The sequence below is a fragment of the Pocillopora damicornis genome, chromosome 8, assembly GCF_964200805.1.
Source record: "Pocillopora damicornis chromosome 8, jaPocDami1.2, whole genome shotgun sequence".
NCBI classification, from domain to species: domain Eukaryota; kingdom Metazoa; phylum Cnidaria; class Anthozoa; order Scleractinia; family Pocilloporidae; genus Pocillopora; species Pocillopora damicornis.
The window spans coordinates 441,993-454,749 of NC_142677.1; the positions used below are offsets into that span (position 1 = coordinate 441,993).

General features: G+C 37.3%; 2 protein-coding genes across 2 annotated transcripts in view; one reads left to right on the forward strand and one right to left on the reverse strand.

The window, feature by feature from the left end:
* The window catches only part of LOC113680660 (uncharacterized), a 14,738-nt gene continuing 1,981 nt past the window's right edge, over positions 1–12,757 (forward strand). Inside the window, exons 1-11 of the mRNA XM_027197689.2 lie at positions 1–106; positions 857–958; positions 1,352–1,464; positions 2,026–2,202; positions 2,411–2,528; positions 3,082–3,255; positions 4,146–4,227; positions 4,894–4,947; positions 5,461–5,595; positions 6,385–6,475; positions 7,317–7,443. Coding sequence (XP_027053490.2) covers positions 904–958; positions 1,352–1,464; positions 2,026–2,202; positions 2,411–2,528; positions 3,082–3,255; positions 4,146–4,227; positions 4,894–4,947; positions 5,461–5,595; positions 6,385–6,475; positions 7,317–7,443 — 1,126 coding nt within the window. The 5' untranslated portion in view covers positions 1–106; positions 857–903. The remainder of the gene's footprint in view (positions 107–856; positions 959–1,351; positions 1,465–2,025; positions 2,203–2,410; positions 2,529–3,081; positions 3,256–4,145; positions 4,228–4,893; positions 4,948–5,460; positions 5,596–6,384; positions 6,476–7,316; positions 7,444–12,757) is intronic.
* LOC113680661 (heparan sulfate glucosamine 3-O-sulfotransferase 1) lies at positions 8,366–11,618 on the reverse strand. Its single transcript, XM_027197692.2, has 3 exons — positions 11,479–11,618; positions 11,323–11,368; positions 8,366–9,791 (listed from the first exon to the last, which is right to left on the reverse strand). Exon 3 carries the CDS (start codon positions 9,672–9,674, stop codon positions 8,517–8,519), a length of 1,158 nt encoding a protein of 385 aa, XP_027053493.2. The 5' UTR covers positions 9,675–9,791; positions 11,323–11,368; positions 11,479–11,618; the 3' UTR covers positions 8,366–8,516.

A 12,757-nucleotide genomic window follows, 5' to 3' on the forward strand; every position in this document is an offset into this window, starting at 1 on the left:
TTCCCTACGACCGTTTCAATATGGCGGGAGATATGACTCGTGTTCCGTCGAACTTCCCATAAAGTTGTTTCTAAAATATCTTTTATAGTTGTCCTCATCGCACGAGGTAAGGTTTACTTTGAGGTTATTTGCCTCTTGAGCCTTGATATGTAAGTGTATTTGGTAAAATTAACGATAAGTTTGCATTTAAGAGATTCCAATCAACCTCGTGTTAAAAAAGAAAAAAAAAAACACCGGAAGCTGAAAGTGCAAAACTTTACTCACGGTTACTTCCGTCCAAATCTAACTTATTTAATATTATGATATTGGTTGGCCATCCCTCAATCAAAAAATATATATTCATAGTTGAAAATTGTAATGAATTAATGCAGAATGAGCTTGGAAGTTTTTCATAACCTGAAAATAACGATTGTAGTAAATGACTAAACCGTATTCAATTGTTTGTAATCAATCTGATTTTTTTCTAGTCCATGTATCCATTTTCTTATTTTTTTGTAAACCATTTGTTTTTCTATCAGGTAAGTCCAAGGGCTTCCTTGAGAAAAATTTATCTCTCATCGGCCGAAAATTGATCTTTAATAAAAAGTAATAAAAAGATTTAAGATTTTCTCCTGTAAAACGTTTCGTAACCCTTTAACTCCTACAAGTGACCAAGACAGAATTTCTCCATAAAATATCAATAGATAGTGATGAGAATAAAGAAAAATATAAATTTGAGGATAATTAGTTGATCAAATACTAAATTCTCCGAACTAACATTACAAAATTTGTATGGTGGTCAGTAAGGAGAATAACAGATTTGATCTGGGAGTTAAAGGGTTAATTGCATTAAACACTTAAAATGTATATTTCCCAGGTTGTAACTGATCTGGGAAGAATATTATTATCTGGAAAAATTGTACCATGGTGGACTGTGTGGGAGAAAATGATAGCACACACTATCACTATGCAGCTCCAGGTTGGTATTCTTGTTGATTTATCCAAAAATAATATTTTCCTCTTAGAACTCTGTTGGATAATGCTTATCAGTACATACCAGATGGGAGAATAGTGCTTTTTGCATGTGCTTATTGGCTAATTTGGAAGTGACTAGCTAGTAGTATCCATTTCTTAGCAGCTGAAAGGATATATAAAATGGCAAGTCAAGAATTTCATTTCCAACCATTTCTTGGCATAATGACAGAAATTAACTAATTTGTTGGTTTTTCGGTGGTAAATACTTCAACAATTGATCGCCTTAGTTTCTGTAGTGGGTGGTATTTTTCTCCACTTCAGTTAATAATTCTTCATGTTTTCTTCAAATTTTGATCTTGGTGTATCTGATAATGATAACTTTGTATGATTATTTTAGGGAGGTACACTGGTCAGCCATCACTCATCACCCAACCACAGCTTTGTCATAATTGTAACAAAAATCAAGCTACAAAAATCCAGGAATTGAATTCATTTGAACCATCAAGAGAGGTGAAGGCTTCCTACCATTAACACTATTCATAGACATTGGGATGTTTTGTCAAAATCATGACAAATTTTATTCATGATCAAGATTGGTTTTCAGTGTACAGGTGATGCTTTTTATAGGACTGTATAATAGGACTGTTTGAGCATCATGCCTGTATACAATATATTGGACAGCACACAGTTTTGCATACATTCTTAAGTACACTCCTGGGTTCAATTTCCATTTTCACAGAAAGAAAATTTGAAGTTGCATGACTGTTTATAAATGTTTGAAATACTTTAAAGATAGTTTTATTTATAAACTTTCATCATGTGTTTGGTAATGTTAATCACATAACTTTTAACCACTGGAACCAATTTTCTCACACTGGTACATTTTGTAGTCAAAAATGATTTCAGGCTAAAATGATTTAAAACTACCAATCATTTGATTTTTTTATTATGTTATATCATGGAATAGGGGGAAACATACAATTTTTCAAGAAGGATTGAAACATTTTGACCTGAAGTTCATTTTTAACTTCAGCAACCATAATATACTTAATTCAACAAATTTTTTTGCAGTCAGACTTCTTTTCAGAATTTGATGCTCATAAAAATCACCTGGACAAGAGATACAAACTATGTCATTCCTGTCATAACACTGTTCAACATCACTTGAACCTTCAAGAAAAGGACCTGAAAACATTTGTACTTGGTACTCATCTGCAAAAGTCAAAATCAACTCCAACAAAATTAAAGGTAACAGGTTTAAGATTCTACTTTTAAAATAAAGTAGATGTTATTTACCAGGCAGGTGGCCCATATAGGGAAAAAAACTATGCTCATTAAGGCACTGTTTTCTCTCATATGGAGAGGCCTAGATTGGTGAAGAGTAAGTATAAGAGTCATTAATCCTGTTGAGTGATGATCTAATTTTGAGTGTTTTAATCATTTTTTTTTTTTTTAGCATTTTAAGACATACTCACCAGAATCCATTATCGTTGTGTTAGCTAAGCTGACTTGTGTTTTCCTTGCTGCGCTGTTGGTGTTCTCAGATTCACCACATGCTAACCACAATAATTGTGGTAAGTGCAGTTAGAATGTTGTGGTTCAATTGTTTCCTTTGTTTCAAAGTTTTTCCAAACCAGTTTCAGTTCATTTTTCTTGTCCTTTAATTAAATAAAATTAAAATAAAGAAAAAAAATGACATGAAATTGCTTTTGATCACTAGTATTGTATCATATTATCAAATGTGTTGGAAAATTGTTTATAAAACCTGAACGGAAGGCTCTGATTGTAAAACTTCTTCACTAAGAGAAGAATGATTTACCTCAAGGCTTTCCATGTGACCAAAACTTTTGGTGATGGCAAAATTTTAAAAAATTCTAAATTTTACTGTTGTTTATTATCACCATTTTCTCAACACTTAGTGACTAGACTCAGTATTTTTTTCCTCACAGTATCATCCCTGAATCACACATTAAGGTCACAGGAATAAAGGAAATGATCACTGACAAACCAAGCTTTTGATTGTTTAACAAATTCTCCCAGTCAGAACCTTAGGAAATGTATAGAGAACAGTATGGATGTTAGGGTGAAAAGGGTAAAACTGGTCAATATTTTTTCCTTTTTCTTGAGGTGAATTCCTGAGCTATTGGAGCATCTCATTTGCGGCTAACCAAGACTTTTGGTCCAGTTTTCCACACAAAAATATGACAACAGCATCAGCATGTTTATTGTTGACTCAGTTATTTCAAGTAGCAGTGAGGACTTTATGGCAGAAAAGCTTAGAATTAATGCTTTGTCTGTGTAGTAAGTAATCTTTTACAAGTTGAACCTAGTTGATAGAAATTAGTGTATACATGTTCCATTGCAACGTGTGGGACAGTTTCAGATATCTTCCTCAAGGCATGAACATAGATAAGAAATTAGATAAGGTAAAGCCTGCACAAGAGAAAAGTGGGCAACCAGCTGGAGCCCATTTTAGTTTCCTTGGCATGAAGCGACCAGGAGTATCACCACCCCCCTCTGGATGGGATGCCAGTCCACAAGGTTACCCCCACCCCCTTCGCAATTCACCGAGCTTCCCTAACAGTTTGACAGGTGCCATTTATACTCCTGGGCAGAGAGAGGCACTGTGAAAGTAGGGTTTTTTGTCCAAGAATACAACACATTGGCCATCATGTCTCTCATACATGTTAAACCACTGCCTTGCTAAAAATGGAAGCTAGGTGCCTCAGGAATGTAAGGGTTACTGCTGTGAACCCCTTACTTTAGGTAACCATTAACACTGATTAAGGAAAAAGCAAAGAGGGTGGGGTGGGGTGGAAAACACCCAAAAGAAATTGATACAAATGACGCACAACTAAAAGACAACCACTTCAAAAACTGCACATAAACACTCAGATTCAACTGCAACACTCCCAGTGAGCCTTCACATATGACATTGACCACTGACCAGAATCATTTGGCAAACATGTGGAAAATGATGTTGCTTAACCCTTAATTAATAATGTATCTTGTCTTATTAGTGATTTGTTTTTTGAATAAATCTGCCAGTCTGTGGCTTATGCCAATAATACCTCTCATTCCATGCTGAGTTATCAATAAATATTTAATAATCAAAACTGATTTTTTAAGTCCAAATGCAGTTTATGATCAGTGTACTTTTCACCAGAGTTAATTCAATGTAAATTTTCTAGGCTTAGCAAGGAGGAAGTATTTGCACATCTTGTTGTGTTGCTTGCTGATGAATTTCCTCATATTTTTGAAAAAAAAGAGCAGGTATTTGAAAAACAGATTATCTTGTAGTAGAGTTAATTATTCCCTGTTAATGAACAAACAAGCAGTGAATCTGTTTGGGCATCTTTATTGAGGAAACAAGGAAGCCCTGAGGGCCTGAGGAAAGCCTCAGAGTGGAAGGCAGGGAGAAGAAACAACTGCAATGAATGAATGAACAAAGCAAAGTGATCACATGTCAAACAAATGTCAGTCAACAACTAGTCAGATGCTGCATGTAGGCCTGGGGCTAAATAAGTTGCTCCCAACCTCCAGCCAGGAATATGAATACTGATAACCTAATAACTATTTAAACGTAATATGAATTGAATTTGATTTGTTCAAGTAAGTGTTGCGCCTGCATCACGAGTGGCAAAACAGATGCAAGCCAGATACATTTTAACTTTTTACACATGTACTGAGGGGGGAAGATTAAATTTATGGCTAGGGAAAATTTCTCATTCCAGCCTCAACTTTGAAAATTGAAACAAAAGAAGGAACATTTTAGTAGAACAGGAGGGGATGAAGATATTATAAAGTTGTACGGCTCTTTATTCATTTTGAGGGTGTTACTTTTGTAAACTATTTCTATGAGATTTTCTTCATTATTTTGGATGTGTCATCTTTTCAGCTGGGTAATTACCTAAACATGCACTGATCCTTTTTTTTCAGATTTGGCATTTTGATTTTAGTCTCGTGGACCTTACTTTCTGCTCTAAGATTCTGGTAAGTTCAAGGACGTAGTTAAACCATTATCCTGCGAAAAAGTTGCTCATCATAGTTAAACCCATTATCCAGCGAAAAGGGTTCGTCGAGCCAAACCTGAGTGGCTCCTTTCATTTGATAAAATGACATCCATTTGACTGCTTGCTATTTTTCCTGCTGTTATTAACGTCTCTAGGGTTGCCGCTTTTTATGTCGTACACTTAGCGAACAGTTAACTGAGTTAATAACTTGAAAATTTATGGATGTAGATGACGCCGCACGGTCTCCCTGAGTCCCTTCGCCCCGAAGTGTGGTTGCGTCGTCCCCAATTTGAAGTTGCTTCACCTCCAACTTTTGACCTTTCTGATTAACCAGAAATATATTGAAAGGATTTTAACTGTTAACTCTGAGAATGTATTAGACGTTTGACCACTGTGTTTTGTTTGGCTGGTGTGCCTCTATCAATATTCATCACTGAAATCAAAGCTAAAAGGAAAGGAGGTGTAAAGTCCGTTTTGTTTTTCAACTTCTCAGGGAAGTTTTTTGGCGTAAGACTGACACCAGATGGCACACCAGAATGGCTGTGTTCTGTCTCATCCTGGACATGTGCTCTTTCTTATTTTCCCTCCTTTCATACGCAAGAGACATGGTTAGAAGAAAAAAGAAAAGGTACTCAAGAAGTTTGGTAGACTTACATGTGGTCTGTTTTGACGCTGAGTTAAAGAGTTTCGCTGACAGACTAAAAGACTATGTCTCACATCGATTGCAAAGGTGGTACCCGCTCACTTCGCCGACAAGCCAACTCGCCGCCTCTATTAGTCAACTCGCCGGCAGTCGTCTTTGGTCGTTGTCGGCTGGTTGGTTAGTATTGTCGGAGAGTGGTATCAGCGACTTGTCATTTCGGCGAAGTGACCGGTCACCGTAACAACTCTGCGGCAATTTTTAAGGCGTTTGCCGGAGTATTTCTCTTTTTGGGTCAAAACTTTTGAATGTTTAATCTGCAAAACTACTTTTTTCTTTTCACGTTCATTTCCACGACTTGCGCAAATTACTTAACTATGCCAGTCTTCTAAGGAAGTTGTAAGAAAAAAAAGTTGTGGGTTTTTTTGCGGCGTCAAAAACGGGCCACAGAATTGTGCCACAAACTGCATCGAAATGTTACGCAGTGTAACAGAAATTTAAGGTTTGCGTAAGAAATCTGTCGGAAACAAGTTACATTTATTTAATACCAAATTCCAGCTTAGTTCTAATTTGGTAACTAGAGTATTCGAAATGATAAGAAAAATTTAAAAAGTCTAAAAAGAAAGGCAAAAAATGGGTGGGCTTGGGTAATCTGCGTTTGGATTTTTTTGGTTTTTTTTTTTTTTTTTTGATTTATGGCTGAAAAACTTTTTGGACTCAGGAGCATACGAGATTGAATTTAGGCATAATTACGTTACATTGTTTGAACGATTTCAGATGCCAATTTACACCAAGTCCATCCAGTGTCGAAAAAAATCACACATCGGCAGTTGATTCAAATGCCATGGACACAAGTACATGCTCTGAGGTGAGATGTCTTTAAACACGCACAGGGATACAATTTTAATTGAGATATCTTGTTTACATAATAAGGAGCATTACGCTCGCATTTTGATTGATTAATTATGATCTATTGGAGAACAAACAGATGACGTCACCATTAACAACATTTTTCTCTATTGCTAGTCAAGACAAAGAGATCCCATGTTGCCGTGGGTCTGTTTAGTAACTGATCACAGGAGACGTCAAAATGTGGAAAAATCATCAGTGACACACTCAGCCGGTCCTTGTGTGCCACTCCTTTGTTCCTATTCCATTTTGAAGTCATCTGTGATCTATTAGTGGAGCTCTCAGAGCGTAGCCCCATAATTATACAAAATAGTAGTAACCCATCAAGCCGAAAAAATTTGGATGTACGACCGTACGACCGTACAAGGTGCTACTTTTAACATGCGTGGTCAACTGTACCGCGGGCACGCCAACGTCACGGCTTTGTTTAGAAGTCCAGTGGTCAGTGCACTGGGCTCCGAGTCGGACGACCCGGGTTCTAGTCCTGGCCGGGGCAAGGCGTTGTACCCTTGAGACGTGCAGGAAAAAAAAATGCGAGCTCCACTTTTAGGCTTGGCTAAATCTATATATTACAGAACAGACGCACGGTAACGTGGATCTATTTGTTGAACAGAGTGTGGGTTCCATATATATGAAATATTTATGTATCAATAAACGGTGACCTTTTAACTGGCTCTTTCTGTTGAAATCGTCAATTTGTCAAACGGATTCAATTTCGCCGCATATTTCGTAGGTTTGATGTATGGCCCTTCAGTGTTACAAGTGGCTAGAACTTGCTGTATGTTCTTGTTAATTCGCAGAGTACACCCTCTCATCGTAAAACATCAACAGAATTAGATCACAACCTGAATGGCCTGTCATTAGGTTTACCCACTAAGAGAAAGAATGGCTACAGGAACCCGTTGTCACCAGGGAATTTTGGAACAGGTAAAATAAAAAACCTTTCACTTCATATTGCTTCGTCAGGCACATTCGTTAACTAAATCGTGATCACACATTCTTTAATCAGGCTTATTTCTTACACAACTCCAAGTTGAGACGAATTCTCATTCTCCTCCTCGACCGATGTTTTTTTTTTATCACATTACCCGTACGTCCCCGTCCCTCCCCCGCCCAGTAAAAGGGCCGTAGGCGATGGCGCGAGCAGAGCCTGCAATAGCCGTACGGTCATCCCTGATGCGAGCAGCGACGTTCATGTGAAAAAAAGCGACGTTCATCTGAAAAAAATGCCTATTAACTGAGTTTGGTCGGGCCGAATGGTTAGATATTTGGCTCTCAATCGTGAGGTATGGACCTCACTGTGTTTGGTCCGTACCTCATGGTCTTGGGCTTAAAACTTTTTTCCCTTCTTGCCCTCCTACTTAGTCAATAAGGACTTATTTTTCTTGTAGCCTATTGCGACTAGTATCGTAAAACACCATTGTAACGTCGAAGAACATTCTGATTGGTACTTTGAGATCATTTATAGGGGTCACAAAATTTGTTAAGATTAGAGGCTTGGACCCGCTGCGCACATGAGCTGTGTGATTGGTTAATTTCTGTGAAATACTTAAAGTTCTTTTAAATTTCATACATAGAACAATGGAATCTCGTCGTCTCGAAACCTTGTTCCTGCCATTTGTAGCCTTGACCACGCCCCTTAGAGTGGACTATCATCGTTGTGTCCCTAAACTTCATCCTGGCACTCTCGAACCAGGTGTATCTTCGGCCATTATTGTTTGTTCTTAATTTTATTTTTATTATTTTCTCAAAAGATTACGCGACAACATTGCAGATTTGAGTGGTCACGGTCCTTTTTGAGGCTAATTTTTTACGAGTTCATGATCTAGAATCCTTTAGGATATCATGGTTCGCCATCATAACGAACTCATATCTGGTAGTGTCTTTCAAGTTGAGGTAGTTTCGCATGGCGCAACAAATATACCAAATATTCAGACGTAACTTGCTTAAGAAATGTGAAATGTTATTTGCAACACGGCAGCTATGAGAATGATAATTGACTAAGGCCATTGGAAATTTCTGCTAACAGTCCTAGAAAAGTCATCATTTAACGGCTTGTAATAGTCACGCAATAATGTCACGACATCTTCGTTCACGTGAGGGTGTGGTCGACCCTTGTCTTTTGACAAGCATCCAGATTTGGATGGTTCACCGTTCGTTTGAGTGGGTGGAACTAAACATGGGAAACCCTTAGTTTCGTTGAAGTAGAATAACTTTTCATCAATGAATGGTTTTAGTCCCAAGAATTTCTCTACCAATTTCAATTCTGGGACGGGGTTTTTGATAAGTTCTTCGCCATTAACGAAGAGAATTTGCTCTAGAGGGAAATATTTCAACCAATTTTTTAGATGAGTTATGTAGACGCCAGTTTGGACTATTTTGCTATATTTTAGCACTGTGCCATTTTTGGTGACGTATTCCTCGAATGGTCTGATCTTGCCCTGATATTTATCGAAGATTTGCGCGTAATCTGAAATGGCACGCACAGTCGGGTCACGAACTATCACCAACAGCTTAACATCCGGGGACATGTTGTAAATCAGACGAGGAGCATCTTGAGTAACATAATAGGCTGGTGTTTTCTCAATTGTGATTTCATTTTTCAAAGACTCAGGCATTTGATTTCTGTACCACTCCAAGCCTCGCTTATAGTTGTCTTGTTCGTCAAAGAAATGCAGTTCTCGTGAACAAGCTCGCACGCTGGGATGACGCGCAAGAGAATCCAAAAGTGCTCTTGTTCCTCCTTTTCGTATTCCAATGATAAGAGCATTTGGAAGTCTTTTTTGTTTCAACTCCGTTTCGCTTTCGTTTCCTTCATTGGTCATCACATAGTTTGAAAGCCCGCTCTGTTGTGATCCTGTGTTACCTTCGATTTGGTGACTGGCGGTTTCGTCGTCTGCTAGCTTTTGTTGTAAGTTTTTTTCGTTTTCTGTGATCGAATCAAAGATGATTGTGTCATCTGTATCTTGAATCGCGTTTTCAGTTTGCCCCAATGATTCCGGTGTATTTATTGCAAACACTTTCTCATAAGGAATTTCGTAGTCTTTCGTGAGCTCTCTGACTGGTATTATTTGACCGTAGAATAAACAGTACATAAACGTTGTTACGAGGAACAGAAGCGCGCTACAAAAGTATCTCTGTCGGCATGACCGCATCATTGTTCTGTTTTCATCAGTGTACTATTCCTCCCCAAGTCTTCTGAAAGTATCACCTCGTGATATAAGTTGTCTGCACAGGCCGTTTATACAAGCTATCCAGTTAGTTCCTGTTTGAAACTGAGTAAGCAAAGATACGATACACTTAAAGAGGTTAGAAACTGATCAAATTTAGCTCTAAGAAACCGCTTTTGTTCTGTTATGTGAAATTATTGGAGACGGATTATTTGAAACATTTCGTTTTCCAACTGGTATTTCCGTTGATTTTTCCGCGTTCGTAGTTCATATTGCAGCATCTCTTAATTTTTTTACACGCAAGACGTTCTCGACATTGCTGATTTAGCGGTTTGCAATACGTTTGTCACGTATGGACCTCAATGTTTTCCTATGCTTGGCACAAAAGGAACAACATTTTCATTTAAATATATCATATTCAAGCTTGGTAATGTGTGAAACAGGGTATCTCTAGAAATTGCGAGAAAAAAAGTCCTTAGAAATTCCGTAGAGGACTTTAATGTCTAGAATTAAAACTTCCGATGGGAATGATCCTAGACTGCATTCCTGTCAAAACCGAGTTACGTCTGGTGATGACTGAAAACATGTCCTCTCACTAGCTATCGAGTATGCCTCACTGCTTGAAATTTGTTCTGATTGGCTAGCTGAGCAGGTAAGATGCCACGCGGCATTTTCCACTGTGATCTCGCAAAAGAGTTAAAAAAGAGCTTGTAGCCGGTTAAGATCGTAACTTCAAGGGAACCTTTTTCTTAAAAGAAAGTTTTCTAGCAGTTTCGTCAGCAACCAAGTCAAGTCACAAGCGTATTATTTTCGCATTTGAAAATACCATATTGACAAAACTTGGTTGGTCAACAACGCTTGACTTCTGGGCGCGTTCTTTTCCTTACTGAACTAAGGCGACGTCTTGGGTCAAAAATATAAGCGAAAAGAAGAAAAGAGAACTTGAGAAATGTCTATCCGTATTGTACTCACACCCGGTCCATAATGCGCTTATCTTCATTTGCATCAAATTATCTATTTCTCTGTAACATTTTAATCAAGTCCTAAGCAGTGAATAAATGTCTAACGTTTACGAAGATATTTCGCTGATGATCAAATATATTTGGACAGAAAATATAATATTAAGGTTTCAGCAATTTTGCTCACATTCAATTACGTTGTTTTCCGACTTAATTTTTTATTTCTTCATCATGTCATTATTTGTTGCATATTAAATAAATCCTGTAATATGTATGTAAAATGTCAAGTTATTATATTTTCACATTGATTTCAATATAAATGACAGTTTTACTTTGAGAGAATTCTCAGTTATGCTGGGATAGGAAACTTTTGAAGGTCTCAAATCGATGAAGCCACGGTCTCACTGAACTTTCGCGATCCTAGCATATTGAATGACATGAAAACGATAAAAGCAAAGAAAAATACAATAAACAAAAGGGTTCCCTATGCTTGCGCAGAAGCTTAAGCATAGGGGAATTAAACGTTTGAAACTCAGCTAAACTTGAACGACAATGAAAATGAACTTGAAACTTAAAATAAGAAGCATCAGTGTAGACATAGACAAACATCGTAATTAAAATAATCCATACAGAATAAATGAAATCAGAAGTTTGTGAAGAATCGGTGTCAGCCCTACCTTTGCAGGCTTGTGAAGTTGGTGGAGCTTTTTCTGAATCAGTAAGCTGTTGATCAAAGCAGTTTTTTTTTTTTAAAGCAGTTTGTCATAGTTTTTTGAACATGAAAAAAATATCAAGGAATTTTAAATTGACCCATTAAGTCGATGAGCTTGCACCTTGGCCTGAATGAACAGTTTGAAAATATGATTCTCTTGATCAAATTTAAAGTTGGTAAAAAAGTTTCGACGTGAGATATATTGGTCAATCCCGCCCGCTGCTTCTTTGGTAAACTCGCACAAGAGTTTTCAGCCGAAATGCACTGTGTGTGCGGCTGAAAAGACACTATTACATACATTACTTTATACAGGTTTAAAAACGCTTATTTAATTTTGGCGTTGCCAGGGATTTCTTCGCATGTTCGTGTGGAACTTAAAGGGCAAACACTCTTTTGCTTAGTGAAGCTTAAAAACAGATCATATAAATCTGATTTACATTTTAGTGTTTACTTATGGTATCGAGTTCCTTATTGAAAAAAAAAAAGTAGAAAATCAGATGAAGGGTTAGGATTAACTTTTGCAGATCAAACCAAAGTTGTTGAAGGGGTTTTTTTGGGAAAAAAATTGATTAAAAGAAAAAATTAATAACACTTCTATCTGTGCTGAAGAAATCACTACAAACTCCTGCATAAGTAACTCAATAGGGGGCACTGCTCTTTCTGAAAATATATATTTCTTTCCTATTCATTTATTCCTAAACTCATTGATACATTTTTTAGTAAAGTCTATAATTACCAAGGCAAGGAATTTATTTTTTTGTCCAGAGGTTCTTTCTAATCAAAGTTTTCACGGCAGGAGTCTAACACTATACCAATCAATTGTTTATGAGAGAGATGATAACTGCCCAATGAGCTATGTTGCACCATTTAGAATATCAGTTGCAATTTCTGAGAGTTGTTGGTTGCTCTATGGTGTCTTTTTTTGTGATAAAAATTAGTTATTATTTTATTACAAAGTATTGTCAGTAAAGAAATGATCTGTACTTGATAAACATTCTTGGATCGTCCATTTAGCGAGGCAAGTTACCACAGCAACAAAATAGCCTATCAAAATAACGGTCTTTTATATCTCCTAGTACATGCGCCATGATTAGTCAATGTAGCGAGCCTTATTTCACTTTACGGCCCACTAAACCGCCGAGAAGTTTGTTTGAATTGATATCCTTCCCCTCTATATGAACCCAGAGACATGAAAAATTTCTAACTTATCTCATTTTCTCGGTCTTCTCGGTAACTTACGCAATCTCGTATGAAATGAGCGAGCAATAATACGAGCGAAAAAAACTCGGTCCGTAACTTACCGTACGGACCAAGAAAACGAGGTATATTAGTAGTAAGTGGTACTGTGAAATGTCGCTATAACCTGATGTCTAGTGCTAATTTGGCGAAGTCTCTGATGT